This window comes from Pantherophis guttatus, chromosome 11, assembly GCF_059756535.1.
Source record: "Pantherophis guttatus breed Tessera chromosome 11, ASM5975653v1, whole genome shotgun sequence".
In the NCBI taxonomy this organism is placed as follows: Eukaryota; Metazoa; Chordata; class Lepidosauria; order Squamata; family Colubridae; genus Pantherophis; species Pantherophis guttatus.
In genome coordinates, this window is record NC_142073.1 from 1,817,049 (window position 1) to 1,833,838 (window position 16,790).

The 16,790-nt window shown below is 51.6% G+C and overlaps 1 protein-coding gene across 7 annotated transcripts in view; it reads left to right on the forward strand.

The window, feature by feature from the left end:
* Window positions 1-3,385: 3,385 nt before the first annotated feature.
* Window positions 3,386-16,790, forward strand: part of KIAA0513 (KIAA0513 ortholog) — a 28,867-nt gene continuing 15,462 nt past the window's right edge. For 2 of the 7 annotated variants that reach the window (XM_087877100.1, XM_034426580.3), the window contains exons 1-3: window positions 3,386-3,499; window positions 3,996-4,123; window positions 16,119-16,596. In XM_087877100.1, the coding sequence (XP_087733226.1) occupies window positions 16,250-16,596 (347 nt within the window). In that variant the 5' untranslated portion in view covers window positions 3,386-3,499; window positions 3,996-4,123; window positions 16,119-16,249. Of the gene's footprint in view, window positions 3,500-3,625; window positions 4,124-5,471; window positions 11,128-11,617; window positions 11,696-16,118; window positions 16,597-16,790 lie in introns of those variants that run through there. The other 5 variants (XM_034426582.3, XM_034426577.3, XM_087877099.1 and 2 more) reach the window with 4 other exon arrangements.

Here is a 16,790-nt window from a genome sequence, read left to right on the forward strand (position 1 = left end):
AAAACTGGAACTCTGCTTTTCTCAAGGTTTCAGGTTCGGTTCTTTTCATACCGCTGGCTCCACAAACTGGTCAGGCAGGAAAGTGTGGCACACACCCCTCCAGAGCCCACAGTGACCGCCAGGAAAACCAGCAATGCTCCCTTCCAGCAGAAGCCTCAGAATTCCCGCTATGGGTCCGGAGGGTTCCCCCTCTTCCATCCCAGAAAGAGTGAGGGGGCAGCCACCTCGCTCTCGCTTCTCCCTTGTACATTCCCACGTGGCTTTTTTTGTACCAGGGACCCCCAGCGGGGCCATTGTGTGGGACTGGCCGGGGCCAGGAGGAGGTGGAACAGACTGATGCTGCTATAGGGCTCATGGCCAGTGGTGGTAATTCAAGCTCTCCCCCCCCCCCACTTCTGAGGCTGGCATTTGCAGCCTTCCTCAGCCCCATTTTCAGGGCCCCTTAGCTGTGCCCAGTCAGTCGCTTCAGCAAACTTGCGGCCAACCTTTTTTATTTTCAGGTATTTAAAGCCAGCTCCTAAAACTCCTATTGGAAAATTGCTCCAGAAAACTTGTCTCTTGGAAGAGGCTGCTTCTCTAGGCGCTGTGCATAAATGCCTGGATAGAAGCAGCTCCATTGTTTCTCCCAAAGCAGCTTTTTGGGCCTTCCTTTGTTGGGGTGGGGACTACGCCTTCCCTCCCCCACTTCTCAATTTTACAAAAAAAGCTTTGCCACGGAGAACAAAAGCTGCTCCTGCCTTCACTGGTCTGATAGGGGTTGCCTATCTGGGCTAGTTCATAAAATAAAAAGGGTTTAAAAAAAAAAATCAGGAGGGGGTTCATTAAATATGAAAGAGAGCTGGAGGGGGAATGAGGCTAGTATTTAGGCTGCGAGGGCACTTTCGTTCTTGATGGGTCACTTTCTGGGTGCCCCCCCTCCCCTCCTCCCAAGAGCATGCATTAAGCATGGCGGGCAGTTTTCGCTGGGCCTGGGGAAGCTCTTCTCAAATCAGGGAGCATTTCCTGCCACTGCAGCTGTTGGCCATGAACGCTGGTTGGGGCATCTTTCCCCTGGCTCTGGCCTGCTGGGGTTCCCCAAACCAGGGGGGCATCTGTGGCCCACCCTGTACGATGCAGTTTGACCTTTTGGATGTGGATGTGATACGGATTGGCCTGCCTGTCAGGAGCTAAAACAGGAATGTCAACAGTCCCTTTCCCTTCCCTCCCTCCTCCCCTCCCCTCCCCTTCTTCCTTCCTTCCTCTCTCCCTCCCTCCTCCATCCCTTCCTTCCTCTCCCTCCTCCCCTTCCTCTCTCCCTCCTCCATCCCTTCCTTCTTTTCTTCCTCTCTCCCTCCTCCCTCCTCTCTTCCCCTTCTTCCTTCCTTCCTCTCCCTCCTCTCCTCCCCTTCTTCCTTCCTTCCTCTCTCCCTCCTCCATCCCTTCCTTCCTTCCTTCCTCTCCCTCCTCTCCTCCCCTTCTTCCTTCCTTCCTCTCTCCCTCCCTCCTCCCTCCCTTCCTTCCTCTCCCCCCTCCCCTTCCTCTCTCCCTCCTCCATCCCTTCCTTCTTTCCTTCCTCTCTCCCTCCTCTCTTCCCCTTCTTCCTCTCTCCCTCCTCTCCTCCCCTTCTTCCTTCCTTCCTTCCTTCCTCTCTCCCTCCCTCCTCCATCCCTTCCTTCCTCTCCCTCCTCTTCCTCTCTCCCTCCTCCATCCCTTCCTTCTTTCCTTCCTCTCCCTCCTCCCTCCTCTCTTCCCCTTCTTCCTTCCTTCCTCTCCCTCCTCTCCTCCCCTTCTTCCTTCCTTCCTTCCTTCCTTCCTTCCTTCCTTCCTTCCTCTCTCCCTCCTCCATCCCTTCCTTCCTCCCTCCCTCCCTCCTCCATCCCTTCCTTCTTTCCTTCCTCTCTCCCTCCTCCCTCCTCTCTTCCCCTTCTTCCTTCCTCTCCCTCCTCTCCTCCCCTTCTTCCTTCCTTCCTTCCTCTCTCCCTCCTCCATCCCTTCGTTCCTTCCGTCCTTCCTCTCTCCCTCCCTCCTCCATCCCTTCCTTCCTCTCCTTCCTCCCCTTCCTCTCTCCCTCCTCCCTCCTCTCTTCCCCTTCTTCCTTCCTTCCTCTCTCCTCTCCCTCCTCCCCTTCCTCTCTCCCTCCTCCATCCCTTCCTTCCTTCCTTCCTTCCTTCCTTCCTTCCTCTCTCCTCTCCTCCCCTTCTTCCTTCCTTCCTTCCTTCCTTCCTCTCTCCTCTCCTCCCCTTCTTCCTTCCTTCCTCTCTCCCTCCCTCCTCCATCCCTTCCTTCCTCTCCCTCCTCCATCCCTTCCTCCCTCCCTCCTCTCTTCCCCTTCTTCCTTCCTTCCTCTCTCTCCTCTCCCTCCTCCCCTTCCTCTCTCCCTCCTCCATCCCTTCCTTCCTTCCTTCCTCTCTCCTCTCCTCCCCTTCTTCCTTCCTTCCTTCCTCTCTCTCCTCTCCTCTCCTCTCCTCTCCTCCCCTTCTTCCTTCCTTCCTTCCTCTCTCCCTCCTCCCCTTCCTCTCTCCCTCCTTCATCCCTTCCTTCCTTCCTCTCTCCTCTCCTCCCCTTCTTCCTTCCTTCCTTCCTCTCTCCCTCCTCCCCTTCCTCTCTCCCTCCTCCATTCCTTCCTTTCTCCCTCCTCCCTCCTGTCCTCGCTCCCTTCTCTTCCATTTCCGAAATGTTGTGGCCGTCCTGGCCTCCATCCAGGAGCTCCCCCAGTGGTTTCCCCCTCTCCCAGCTGCTGCCCTGGAGGAGAGCGCTCCGGTTTTACAACTTGCTTTTCCAGTCTCAGATCACGAGAACAACAACAATAAAAACATGCTGCGAATTTGCAACTCGGGTCCTGGGCCATAACTGCCCTGACGTTGCTCAACCTTGGCAGCTTTTAAGGGGTCTGGACTTCAACTCCCCTGAATTCTTTCCATCCCCGGGTGCTGCTTGGACCCCAAATGTTCTGGCGTTGGTACAAGGCCCCCTCCCCTCCCTCCCCCCCTCCCCAGCAAAGGTTCAAAAGTACCTTGACTCAGTCTAGATTTGGTTTTCTGGCCTCCCGGACCGCTTTATAAAAATCCCCCTGGAAGCTCCAACCTCCGGCACAGATTTCCCCCCGTTCTTTCCCTCTGTGACGCGCCCAATTCTCGGCCTTTGGAGGGCATTTCCACGCCACGCGCGTCCCCCCACGCGTGACACCACCAACTCCCCCCAGCAGCCGCCTTCCCACGGCCGGAGCAAGCAAGGGCTGGCCAGGATGTGCCGCCCTGGTCTCCCCCCGACTGGCGGAGGGGGGGGGCTCATTTCCAGCAAGGCTCCCCTCGCGGAGCTGCAGCCGCGCGCGCGCTCGCTCCAGATGTTGGCCGCAGCTGCGCGTCCGGCTCTCCCGGGCTTCCCCACCTCCTCCTCCTCCTCCTCCGGCCGCCCCACGTGGCAGCTGCGGAGCTTCCACACACACCCCCCGTCCGCCCGCGGCTCCGCCTCTGCGCCCTGTTGGCTCCGCTGGCAGCAGCTGGAGGCGGCGGCGGCCGAGGTAGGGGCGGCGTGGGGCCGGTGCCCGGCAGGCAGGGCGCCCCTGGGCACGTGCAGAGCGCTTTGCCTGGCCCCGGGGGCGGGGAAGCGGGCATCTCCGGGCCAAGTGGGGAGCGGGGCGGGAGGGTCGGCGTGGCCCCCCTTGCCAGCCCTTCTCCAGCTCCTGGCCATGGGCTGAGCGCTAAAGCCGGCCCGTTCCGGCTTCGGGAGGCTGCAGCCCAGTTGAGCGAGACCCGGGCAAGCGGTGGCCCCGCTTGGCGTGCCTTGCCCGGTCCCAGCGAAGCTCGTGTGGATGCAGCGCAGCCGGCCAGGCGTGCAACCTCCGGGCAGGTGCCCCGGCATGACGCGGTCACCTTTCCCTGCAGGCTCTTTGGCTTGGCCGGCCTTTGCTTTGAACGCTGCGACTCCCGGCCAAGATCCGGGCAGGGCTGTAATAGGTTCCACAGACACACCCACACGCCCGTTTTCATTTTTATTTTGGGGCTGTCTTGAAAAAGGCATCAAAACTGCCAGCTGATCGGAGGCGGCAGGAGCGGCTTCCTGCTAACGAAAAGGAAAAGTTGGCCAGACCTTTGCAACAAATCCTGGTTTGCTGGCTCGGTTTGGACAAGCAGCCGAGCTCCAGGTGAGATCCAGAGGTGGGGGAGGGAGGGAGGGAGGGAGGGAGGAGGGATTTCCTGGGGGTGGCGACGTTTGCCTTTTGCAACTTGTAGCCAAGCAGGGCGAATGGCATTGGCTGGGCAGCCTTGATTCAGAGCTCTGCTTCCCAGATCTAGGATCTAGTGGACTGGCTGGCTCAGCTGGGTGAATCTTCTCAATTTCCCCCTTGATGTTCTAACGCAGGGTCTCCAACCTTGGCCGCTTTAAGACCTGGCTGAGGAATTCTGGGAGTTGAAGCCCACAAGTCTTAAAGTGGCCAAGGTTGGAGACCCCTGTTCTAACAGGCAGCCTGGATTGGTGCAAAATAATGCAGTAAAATATTGTTTAATTTCTGGTAAATGTCTGTGGAGCTTCCCAATCATCCAGGTCATGGTTGTCCCAAATGTGCTTTTTCAGCTGGACTTTCTTGCTTTTTTTTTTTTTTATCTTGAAAAGGTTTCATTTCTCATCCAATAAACTTCTTCAGTTCTTCTAATTTCTGGTAAGAATGGTGGTGAAGGCAGTGTTACTGTGTAGGAGTGTTTTTTCTTCAATAGATTTCATTTTTCAGGGCATCCAGCTAGGTGGCAGCACTTAGCCAGCCTTGGCTGTGCTTGAAAAGCTCAGAAGACTTAGAAAGGGGACCACTAGGAGATTTACTAAGTAAGTGGAAAGTTTGTGCACCAGCATGCAAACTTTTAAAGCTTGGAAGGAGTTTTTGTTGGCAAGACCCTCTAGCCGAACGGGTTCCTGCCTGCCAAGGAAGGGATTTGTGACTCTCTTGAACAGCTGGGGGAGGTGACAAACAGCTGCTTGGAATTTCTTTCCGGGAGAGGTCCTACTCTGCAGGGCCAGTTGGTACATCTGGAGACTTTCCTCTAAGCTATTCTTCCTTCTCTCTGCAGATATGCTTTTAACTTCTTTGATATATTATCCAGCTGTGCCATTTTGTGCACCACTTTCCCCTGTCTGTGAATCTTTGCAGCTTGGTCTTATTTTCAGCCCTATCTTGAGAAAAAAAATCAGCAAAGCTCAGGTCAATCCCTCCCCACCATTCCTTTCTGGTTGATGGAATCTAACCTCTAACCCAGGTCTTGTGACTTCCACTTGTAAAGACTTTCACAATCTCATCTAGCTGTGAGTTTCACACATGTTACTCAGATCCTACCTGTGCCCAAATCCGCAGCCGCTGAACCCTTGGATTTGTGGTTGAGGTCTTGCAAAGAGAACACGCTCCTCTTCAGAAAGGCAGTGTCCCTATTTGACCAACATGGTTTAAGGGCAAAACTCTGGGTGTTTTTTTTTTAATCATTAAATCCAGTCAGTTTCACGGAGATCAAATGAGACAATTGCTTTCCTCCTCTTGCTCATTCCTCCTGGAGAACAACTTTTTATTAACCTCCACCTATTTGCAGAAGAGGGAAGTTGTAAAATACACAGTGCAGCGTTTTAAGAAAGTCAACAAGCTGGATTCTTGGTTTACTTTTTGGCCTCCAGAGGTGAAAGGGATGTACCACAAAACCTGTGTAGTTTTGGAACCGAATCAGTTGGGCTCAGTCACAACTGCAGGCTGAGCACGGCTGAGAAAAAACAGGGGACAAAACGTGTGATTTTGCTGGAAGAGTTCTGGTGCGTTGCTAAGGGTTGTGGGTTGAAGCGTGAAGCAATACAGCCCCTGCCTTTCCCCAACAAGGAAATGCCGATACTTTTTTTCAAAAATTTCACAGCTTCCCAGAATGAAACCATTTCTAAGTAATCTCGGGAAGGGCAGGGCCATCAGTTCAGCTTCTTGTGGCTATTCTTGCCCTCTTGACTGTGTTCACACAGGCAGGTTTAGTACAGGCAGTCCTCAACTTACAACAGCTCAGTGACAGAGTGACATTCATTTAGTGTGAAGTTACAACAGCACTGAAAAAAGTGACTTTTTATTTTCACATGACCGTTACAACATTCACATGGTCAGAATTTACTGATGACCACAACTGAGCCCAAAATTTATGTTAAGTGTGACATTTGTTAAGTGAGTTTTGCCTCATTTTATGACATTTCTTGCCGTGGTTGTTAAGTGAATCAATGCGGTTGATAAGTTAGGACCTTGGTTGTTAAGTGAATCTGGCTTCCCCATTGAGTTTGCTCGTCAGAAGGTCGCAAAGGGGATCACATCACCCCGGGACACTGCAACCGTCATAAATATGAATCAGTTGCCAAGTGTCTGAATTTTGATCACGTGACCATGGGGATGCTGCAATGGTCGTAAGTGTGAAACACAGTTATAAGTCATTTTTTTCAGTGTCGTAACTTTGAACACTCACTCAGTGACCTGTTGTAAGTCAAGGACTTACACTGTATAAATTGAACAACTCAATAAAATAAACCCATTCTTATTAACAAACATAATTAGGTAATTTTCAAAGCTGGAAGTGATGGGGAAGAATTGCAGTTTATTTGAGTTGCCCTCTGTCCGGGGTGATTAAATGCACGGAACGGACACATGTGAGGAGAAATGAACCCTTTTCAAAGCAAAACTAAACTGTCTTTTAATGCTTGATGCCATGAACGCAACTCGATAACATCTCTAATTTCAGAATGTCCTCCAATAAGCCAATAGGCCAAAGGAAATCATGTCATGGATTAGCAAAGCCTGATGTAAACCAAAAGGCCCTGAGCAGCCCAGAGCACGAAGCTGTGATGCGTGTCACCAAAAGCAAGGTTGTGCTATTTTAAAAATAAGTTACACAACTGCCAGATCTCTTGTCTTGCTAGAATTGGCTTTTCCGAATCCCTAAAATCGGAAATTCAAAGAAGCATTTGCAATGCGAATGGCCTGGCACGCTGGCCATTTGCGTCATCCTCAACCAGAGACCACTGGTGATGTCACTTAATTAAAGCAGCCGGATCTTTAATTTGGCAAATGATGCCGGAAGAAGGAAGAGCTCAAACATCCTGCTTTTGTTAGCTTTTCCCCGTGAAATGCTTTTTCCTGCACAGAGCAAAGCGGCAGTTTCAGGAGGCCAGAAAGCTGACAACGCACACACACAAACACACACACACACACACACACACACACACACACACACTGGGAACCTAGGAGCCCGCCCTGCTGCTTTCAGTGCGCTGGCTTGTTCCGCCTTTTAACTCTGCCCTCGGGCGCCCTGTGCGCTGCCCCCGTTTTCTCCAAGCCTGCGCCAAGCGCCTCTTCCCCAGCGAAAAGGGAAAAAAACACAGTGGCAGGCTGCAATTGTGTGTTGTGTAACCATTGGGTAATTCAGTTACCAGGCCAACATTTCCACCAGTGGCAGGGATGCTAGTCAGACCCCCTGACAGCCTCCTTGCTCGTCCTTTCTGAAACAGCGGGAGGGCTGGAACCCCTCGGCTGTGGCTTTCCGGGGCTAAGAGGTCAAAGAAAAGCTCTTTAAAGCAGAGGTTCCTCCACTGGCAGCAATAACGGAATTAAGCTCTTTGGAAAGCTCTTATCGTCCACCTCCTCAGGCGGAGGAGGAGGAAAGGGTGGGGTGCCCAGAAAAAGAGCATTGGGACAAAAATTGGAAGGGCAGCCAAGTCCAGCCACGGTTGTGCGGTTGCAAAGGTGTGTTAGAAGCTTAGCCAGGTCTCAATGTTCCTGGCGGAGCTCTGAGCAGTTTGGAAACTTGTCGAACCGCTTTGATTGATAGTTTGAGAAATCCTTGGTTTAAGACTGGAATTGAGCCTGGAATTACGGTCATAAATTGAGCCAGTCGTGCTGGTTGTTAAGTGAATCACCAGTGGATTGCGGCCAATTTTACAGGCTTTTTTTTTTTTTTTTTTTTTGCAACAGTCAAGTTCTTGGAAAACCAAAATTCAGTTCAGGGCAGTTCAGCAAAACCACTTTAGTCTCACCTGCTGTAGTTCCTCATCCGAGGAGATGCAAAGGGGAACAATTCTATCGCCCATTTTGCTTAGCTGGTGACATGGTCATGCCTGAATGGAGCTTGCGAAAGTCCCCGGTGAGCTGGCGAAGAAATATTTAATGCTTGACAGCTTATCCTTGTGCGAGCCTTGCCTTGTCTTGCCTTGCCCTTCTGGAGAAACCATGTGCTTTGCAGCTCACACCTGCCCAAGGAGCTCAGGTACCAGAGGAATGTGGGATGGTCTTGTGACAGGTGTCAAAAAGGATTCAGCCTGGCCAAGTGCGGCATCATTAGCTAATAAAAAGTTAATCTTTAAAGTGCCAGGATATTAAAGTCGTCCCTTTTGTTTTAACTGCTCTTGCCTTCTGGCAGCTCTGCACATGCGCGCACTCTTCCTGTTCCTCTGCCTCTCTGCTGTCCGACTCTGGAGGCTCCAGAGTCTGTGCATAACTCCCAGATGGCCCTGGCCCCCTCTCTGCCTCCGACGCAGAGCCCTTGTCTGGGCCTTCCCCGGACTCCAGGACTGGCCCCTGTTCCTCCCCAGCCTCCTCACTGTCCGACTCAGCTGCTAGCTCCGCGGGCTGCTGACGGACCACGACATCTATTCTGATTGATTGAGATGCTCCCCAAGTCCTCTGCTTGCAGAATTCTGGGAGCTGACATCCACAGATTGTAAAAGGGCCATAGTTGCTGGCTCCTGGCCTACGCCCTGCCTTCTGAATGAAGAAAAAAACATGCTTCCAAGCTGGAAGCAACCCAAAATTCGGGTCTGTCCAAGACAGGATGAATAAGAGCTGGGTTAGCTTTCATCAGGCCCGGCTGAAACGAAGTTAGAGCCCGACTGGCTGGCTGTTCATTTCCTGCCTCGTTGCAAGTAATTATTTTTACTGGCTTAGAAAGCTGGTGGAGCAACAGAGGGAGAGAACTGGCAGTTGCTTCCTTCGCTTTCTTCCTCCTACCACCGCTATTTCGCTGATTTCCCAAAGGAAGCCCAAAAGTGATGAATGCAGAGAACTGACAGCTAAACATCATAACACACTACATATGGGTGTGATTGAGCCAGATTTCTCTCATTTTTTGGAGAAAGGAGCAGCGGAGATAGCATCCTGACTTCGAGGACATTTGCTAGCTTGCAAAGATTTCCAGGCATTGCTGTCAAACATCCAGGAATCAGTGGGGGGGGGGGGGCGGAATGTCAAGGGTCTCCCCAAGAAAAGGAGTGAGGCAATGGTTAGCCAACGTTATAGGTTTGCATTTATCAGGAGTTTCTGATCAAGAATCGAGATGACACCCTTGGAAGGGGAGAAGTATACAGCCTGCAGCTACCAAAATGCACAACAGAACGAAAAGCCTCTCGTCTGTTCCTAGAATATGCTGGGGTGAAGGACTCGACAGAACCCCAGTGCTGGAGGGCCCTTGCACTGTGAAGGGGTGACAGCCGTCAGCGCAGGCAGCCTCCTGTGGGGGTGGCCGTCTCAAGCTGTGCTGGAGACCACGAGTGGCCTGTCCACCTGGCTCCACTCGCTCAGACGGCGAGGAACAAAACGTTGCTCATTTTCAAGTGCTAAAGTGGGAGCGAGGAGGCCGCGGCTTTGCCTAAATTGAATCTGCCAGCTCTGCCTAAAGCGAAATGGATTTCAAAGGGCTGCCAGCTGCCCCGGCGTGCTACTATCCCACGCAGATCTTTTGAAACCTGTCTTTCCGCGACAATCTCGGTTTCTGTTCAAGCCTTTGGCTTCAAGTCAGAGCCGAAAGATGCCCTGTGCTTTGAGGAATCCACTTTGGGACTGAGGGATGGGAGCATATTTGGGCTCTGTTGGGAATAAAATGGCAGAATAACAGAGTTGGAGGGGACCTTGGAGGTCTTCTAGTCCAACCTCCTGCCCAAGCAGGAGATCCTATACCATTCGGGAGAAATGTTAGTCCAGTCTCTTCTTGCAAACCTCCAGTGATGAAACATCTGCAATTTCTGAAGGCAAGCCCCTCTACTGATTAATTGTTCTCACTGTCAACAAATTTCTCCTTAATTCTCTCCTTGATTAGTTTCCATTCATTGCTTCTTGTCCTTCCCTCGGGTGCTTTGGAGAACAGGTGGACCCCCTCTTCTCTTTGACAGCCCCTCAAATATTGGAAGATTTCTATCATGTCATCTATAGTCCTTCTCTTGGTTGGATGATATATTCCCAGTTCCCACAACTGTTCATCATACCCTTTAGCCTCCAGTCCCCTAATCGTCTTGGTTGCTCTTCCATGCACTCTGTGTATGTGTGTATGTGCGTGCAAATAGCATTCAGTCATATCTCAAAAGGCTTCCTACTCCACTTCAAGCTTCATAGCCGCTGAGTAGACCTGCACAGTACGTCAGCCTTGCAGGGGAATATGGTTTTTGTGATCTTTGGGAGAGCAAACTCATCGCCTGCCCATGATGCAGAGATGTCTGCATCCCGGATCGCAACAAGCCAAGATAGATGCTCATTCGACATGATACGTAGAATTTTCCAGGGAAGCATTGACTGCACAACTTTGACGCAGAGACTTGCTTCGCCTGTGCCAGCAGCTCCCTCTGGGCTTCCAGTTTGGGGGCTTGAGATTAAACCCTTTTGTTTCGTCTGGGGCTCCTCGTTAATCTTGCACCAGGCCTTTCCGCTGCGGTCCGTCCAAGGTCAACCGTTGAGACGTCGCTTGTGGTGGATGCCTTCCCCTTCTACCCCAGTTTGGCATTTCACACGGAAGAAGGAACCACTCTGCTAAATCCTGATAAGATTTTCCTTCTGCCTCTGCTGGGCTGATTCTCTCTCTCTCTCTCTCTCTCTCTCTCTCTCTCTCTCTCTCTCTCTCTCTCTCAAATGTCATTGAGCGTGAGTCACAGGGAGATTTCCCCCCCACCCTTCTCTGACGTGGTTTCAGCAGGTTAACTGGGAGAGGAGAGACGAGACGTGTTTGTGTTGGGATCATCATCTGCACTTCGTTGTTTCTCTGGTGTGAAGTTGAGCACCGGGAGACTTTCTCTCTCTCTCCAGCTGTACTGCTTTCCTGCTTGCTTTCCATCCAGAGGTGCCCAAGCCGGCTGTCTGGTTCCGGATCTCCCCACTGGGGCTTGTGGGTAAGTCCGGCTCCTGCACTTCTCACCCTGAGGTCTGCTCCGTTCTCAGCCACCAGGGGTGTGGAGGTTGGAGCAGATGACCATACCTGGATCTCAGGTGGAGATGACTCCTACCTTTCCAGCTGGGAAGAGCACCTTGGTGTAGAAGCCCTCAGCACTTCTCAGAATTGTGGTGTTTTCTTTGTGGCCAATAGGTCTCTTAAGGATCTCCTTGGGACCACAATCCCAGGTCTTAAGAAAACTCCATGGTGTGAACTGACCATCTTCATGTTTACTCCATCATGGAGATTTCCCTGGCATGGCTGGCTGGCTCTCTCAGGCTGTCCCTGAGGCTTGGGGATGGGGGCTCGGGGCTGCGGCTCGGTGTATCTCTGGGGCTCCCTTGGAACGAGGCTTGGGAGGCTGGCGATGCGCACCACACACCAAGCAGCAAATGGAAACGAGGGCTGAATTGCTCAGCAGGTTGTGTAGGAATCCTCCCCCCTCCGAGCTGCTCTGGGCCAGCATGAGTTTCTCCTCCTGCTCGCATCCGTAGCTCATCTAGATTTGAAGGCCAGCCCAGGAGCAGGTAACGTTGTGTCCCTCGACCTTGTAGAGCAGCCTTGGGGGCCAAGGGGGGAACCGGGTGGTTTTGGTGGAGGGGTTGAGCCTTTGCTCTGTGCCAGGGATCCGAAGGCTGTGTTGGAGGGGGGGGAGGTTGCTGTAATTATGGACCATGGATTAAACGGAACAGGGGTAACTTTTCTTTACCGTTCTTGCCATCGTCTGTCTGTTGGATTCTTTATGGGTTTGAAATCCGGTTTTGTCAACTGAAGAAATAAAACAGGGCATGTCTTGTAGGTGGGTTGGGGCTTCAAGAGATGAAAAAGTGAGGATGCCTCCATGAAGATGAAGGATTTTTGTAAACTTTGGACCAAAGGCATATCTGCTTTTATTTTAATTTTTTCCTTCCTTCCTTCCTTCCTTCCTTCCTTCCTTCCTTCCTTCCTTCCTTCCTTCCTTCCTTCCTTCTCTCAGCTTCCTTTTATCTTGTCCCTGCCTGCCTGTCTGCCTTCTTTCTTGGCTGCCTTCTTGCCTTCCTTTCTCTTGTCTCTCCTCCCTCCCTCCCTTATTTATTATCCTTAATTTCTTGCAAATGCTTGTTCTGTTGTCCCTTTGGGAGCAATTCTGTCAGGTTTAATGAGAGGGGAAGGCTGACTTCCGCTGCGTTCCTGACGCCCCACTTTTCTGGAACTTAAACTCCAGAATTGCAGGATCGATCCCCACTCTGAACTGAATGCCTTTTCCAGATTTCCCAATCCACGGGGCACGGAATGTGTATGTCTGTGTGTGTGTGTGTGGGGGGCATTTGCAAAGAGGACTCTTGGGGAGAGCTGCATTTGTGAGATGCTTAGTTTCTCCTGCCTGACAAAGGCCCTGAATGAACTCTGCAGTTTTCCAGGTCTGCAGTTTGCAGGCTGTGGGGGGCGGGGCGGGGGTGGGGGTGGGGGGGCTGGGACAGCTCATCCTCCTTCCTGTCAGGAGCAAAGAGCAGGTTGATTCGGCACAAGCAGCTGGTGCTGCATCATCCTTCCCTTCCTTGAAAGGGGATAATTATTTACGGTGAGGGGTCCGGTGCAAAGAAGGAGGAGCTGTGGGGCTGCTCAGCTGGGGAGAGGGCAGAGTCCAGCTGGGAAAGTAATATATGCTTTCAGCTTGAGAAGTGAGCCCATTCAGCTCCCCAAAGCACCGAGCAGAGCTGGAGGCTGCATGTGGGTGCTGGTGCCAGACAGAGACCGGGGTGGGGTGAGGATGGAGAAAGAGATGTCAGTGGCAAATCCACGAGTAAAAATGGGCTCCTATCTCCTGTTTATAACACAAGTCTTTTCAGCTGTGCCAAGAAGGTTGCACACCTATTTGCACTATTCAGGTGACCCTGAGGGCACTGATAAACCTCCAAGTGGCCTCAACGGCTCTCAGGGCGAATGCAAATGACCAGCTGTCTGCAAGGAGTACAGATCCTTGAATGCAAATATACAAGAAAACAAATCCTTCCATCTTCCACCACTCAGTCAGAACTGAAGAAGCTTCTTGGACGAGAAGCGAAACAGCTTCAAGAAAAAACAAAGTCCAGTTGCCTTTTGAAAAAGCACCTTTGGGACAAACATGACCTGGAGGGCTGAGCATCTCCATAGAGAAATGGGAGTTCACTTCCAAAGGAGAGGATGGAACTGAGCAGCTGGGAACTGGGGTCATTTGAGGCCTTTATGTACCTCACTCAATCCTGTTCCATGTTGTGCTTTCTGGATGGATTCACATCACACACAACAGCCTAAAATGGGTCTGGGAAGTTGGTGGGTCAGTGTGTGCTGGGAATCCAGCCACTATATTAGGGATGGACATCGGGCAGAACCACAAAAAAATAGTGTCAGCATTCTGATGCTGCCATAAAAAGACGAGGCTTTTCACCTACTTATTTCTTTGTAGATAATATCCCCTAGGAGATGAGATGGTGGGGGGAACATTCCTATGGGGTGAAGTCAGAAGCTGAGGAGACTGACTTGGAAGATGGCCAATGAGAAGATGAGAATTGGGGAACGGGAAGGGAAGGGTTTGGGGGTCAGAGGGTTAGTATCGGCTACGACTAAGTCGGGACTCGATCTCTCGTTCTCAATAATTGGAATACTTTAGCAAAGATTAATTGTTTGGGAGTGCAATTTATTTGAGATGACATCGAAACCTGACAAATAGACCTCCTCGGTGGTGGCTCCATTTCTATTCCTGTGGTATGGTTGACTCCCCACTCTGTTGCTTTTCCTAAAAACGTGTTTTTGTCGTGTGTGGGGGTGGGTGGGCAGGGACCTCAAATGGAGATGGAACCGATCAAGTGACCGTATTCATTTCTGCCTTCTTTTCCCCCCTTGTCGGCAGATAAAAATAGATTTTGGATAGCACTGTTCCAGCCACTGTCTTGACTTGCTTTTCAACACCCCAGTTCTCTTGGAAAAGCTTCCCTTGCCTGTCAGGACTCAGCCAGCTGGCTGTGGACAGAGTTGCTGGTTGCCTCCTTATTTGCCCATGCCAGTCGGTTGGCACTGCCTGAATTGCGTGACACTCTGCTGTTCTTTGTCTGGTGGAGGGCACAGATGGGCCTTAACACCATAATCAGGCAAATTGCACCCCTCCATGAAGTGTGATAACGGCCTGTTTTTAAAAGTGCCATTGTGAGAAAGGAGGTGGGCCCAGCAGCCTTTTAAATACAGGTTGTGGAGGGGCTTAAATTGCAGCTGTTGGCTTCCAAGAGAGCTCTCGGCTTCTCTTGGCTCTGCCCCGGCCCCTTTCTAGCTTGGCTTCTTTTGAGCATGATATTGAAGTGATTGCAGAGTCTGTTTACAGGAGCAAAAATGTAGGGCAGTCCCAGAGATTAGGGGCAGGAGGTGACTGACCAAGCGATGAAAGCGAGCAAAGAAAGATGAAACAAGAAACTCAGGCCTGAAATGTTCAAGGCCGAATGTTCCACAAGATCAACCAGAGAGGAGAATTCCACTCCCAAAAAGTCTTTAAGGCTGTCTTTAGGAATTTAAAATGGCTTTTCCATGGCAGCTTTTGATGGGGCTCTGGGGAAGTGGCCAAGCTTTGAAAGAGGAGGGGAGCGTAGGCAGCTATGTGGCCTCAAAGTGTGCACTGTATTTTGCTGTTGTTGTTCAGATGCTAAGTTGTGTTGGACTCTTTGTGACCCCCATGGACCACAGCATGCCAAACTCCCCTGTCCTCCCCTGTCCCCTGAGTTTGCCCAAATTCATGGCCATTGAGTTGATGGCACTAGCAATAACAATAGCACTTAGACTTATATACCGCTTCTCAGCCCTCTCGAAGTGGTTTAGAGAGTCAACATATTGCCCCCAACAATCGGGGTCCTCACCTTGGAAGGATGGAAGGCTGAGTCAACCTTAAGCCGGTCAGGATCGAACTCCTGACAGTGGGCAGAGTTAGTCTTCAATACTAACTCTAACTTCAATACTCTAACCACTGGGCTCCTAGACACTATCTAACCCTCTCATCCTCTGCCCCCTCCTTCTCCTTTTGCCTTCCATCTTTCCCAACCTCAGGGTCTTCTCCAAGGAGCCCTCTCTTCCCATTGGGTGGCCAAAGTATTGGAGCTTCAGCTTCAGGATCTGTCTTTCCAAAGGACCATCAGGGTTGAGTGCAAAATGTTGGCCAATCCAGCTTTCTCCAGTTTGATTCCTGTCCTTGAAGAGCTTCCTTCCCTTCCCACCCCTTGTCTTTTATGGGCCCCAAAGGCTTCCCTAGACTCGAAGCAAGGCTGCCAAGAACAGACTCCAGGAGCTGTCCAGGGTGCTCCAAAATTTCTGGAGCATTTCTTCATTTCAAGCTCCATTTGATCTTATCCCTCCTGCAGCCAGGGAGGGTAGATTGGTATCCAACAGATCTGGGATCCGATTTGGAAGCGGTTGGATGTGAACTGGAAAGGAAGCTTTCCAAACAGGAGACGTTTCCAATTGCCAGCGACTCTGAATGCTGGCCTGGGTGCCAAGTTCTGCCTTGCCCTTAAGAACCTCTGTACAGGGAGTCCTCGACATCCAACACTTCGTTTAGTGACCGTTCCAAGTTTGAACAGCACTGAAAAAAGCGACATGACTGTTTTTCACACTTATGACCATTTCAGCATCCCCCCTGGTCACATGGGTTACATTTGGATGCTTGACAACTGACTCACATTTATGACAGTTGCAGTATCCCGGAGTCGCGTGATCCCCTTTTGTGACCAGCAGGGAAGTCAGATTCCCTTAACGACCACGTTACTGACTTAACAGCTGTAGTGATTCACTTAATAACTGTGGTAAGAAAGGTCGTAAAACAGGACAAAATTCACTTAATGGCTGTCTCGCTTAGCAGAAGTTTGGTGCTCAATTGTCGTTGTAAGTCAAGAACCACCCATAAATATCCATAGGGTTTAAATGATTAACCACAATTAATTGCTTTTGTTTCAGGAGCCTTCAAGCATGCTGGCCAAAGAGGAGTTTTGATCTAGAACATGGCTTGTTGCTGGTGGCCTCCAGCCTTCCTTGAAAAGGGAATTTGAGACCTTCACTATCTTGATCCCAGCACCTTCACAAGAACCATGGAGATGGTTGATGTTCCAGTGGGAAACCTCATTGACTTTGACTCTGAACCGTCCACCACGGACACCTCCGAGTCGGTCCCCACCGGCCCCTCGACCGCCAACGGCCACGCAGGGCTGGATCGCCGCGAGGTGGGCCCTGCGGCCGAGGAGAGCGATGCCACCGAATCGGCCGACAGTGAGAACGACACGACCGACTCGCCCACCCACCCGAGCTGGAACAACCACCGACGTTCTTCCTCGGAGTCCTACTCATCCAACCACAGCACGGAGTCCGCTCGGGGGGAAGTGGCGACCGAAAACCGGGAGTTCGTGAGCCAATACGTGGAGAAGATCTTCACCGGTGGGTGAGTGTTGCGGGAGCCCCTGTGGGACCCTGGAAGGGGGACGGAGGGGTGAGGGGAGTCCTAAACCCACTCCTGCCTGGAGGGCATGGCATTGCCAGCCTGGAGATTTTCCTCCCGCCAGGTCGAGCACGGTGGAGGTGCCTCTTGGTGTCTGCACCACGTGCCTCCAGCCACATGATCCCAGCTGCCGGATC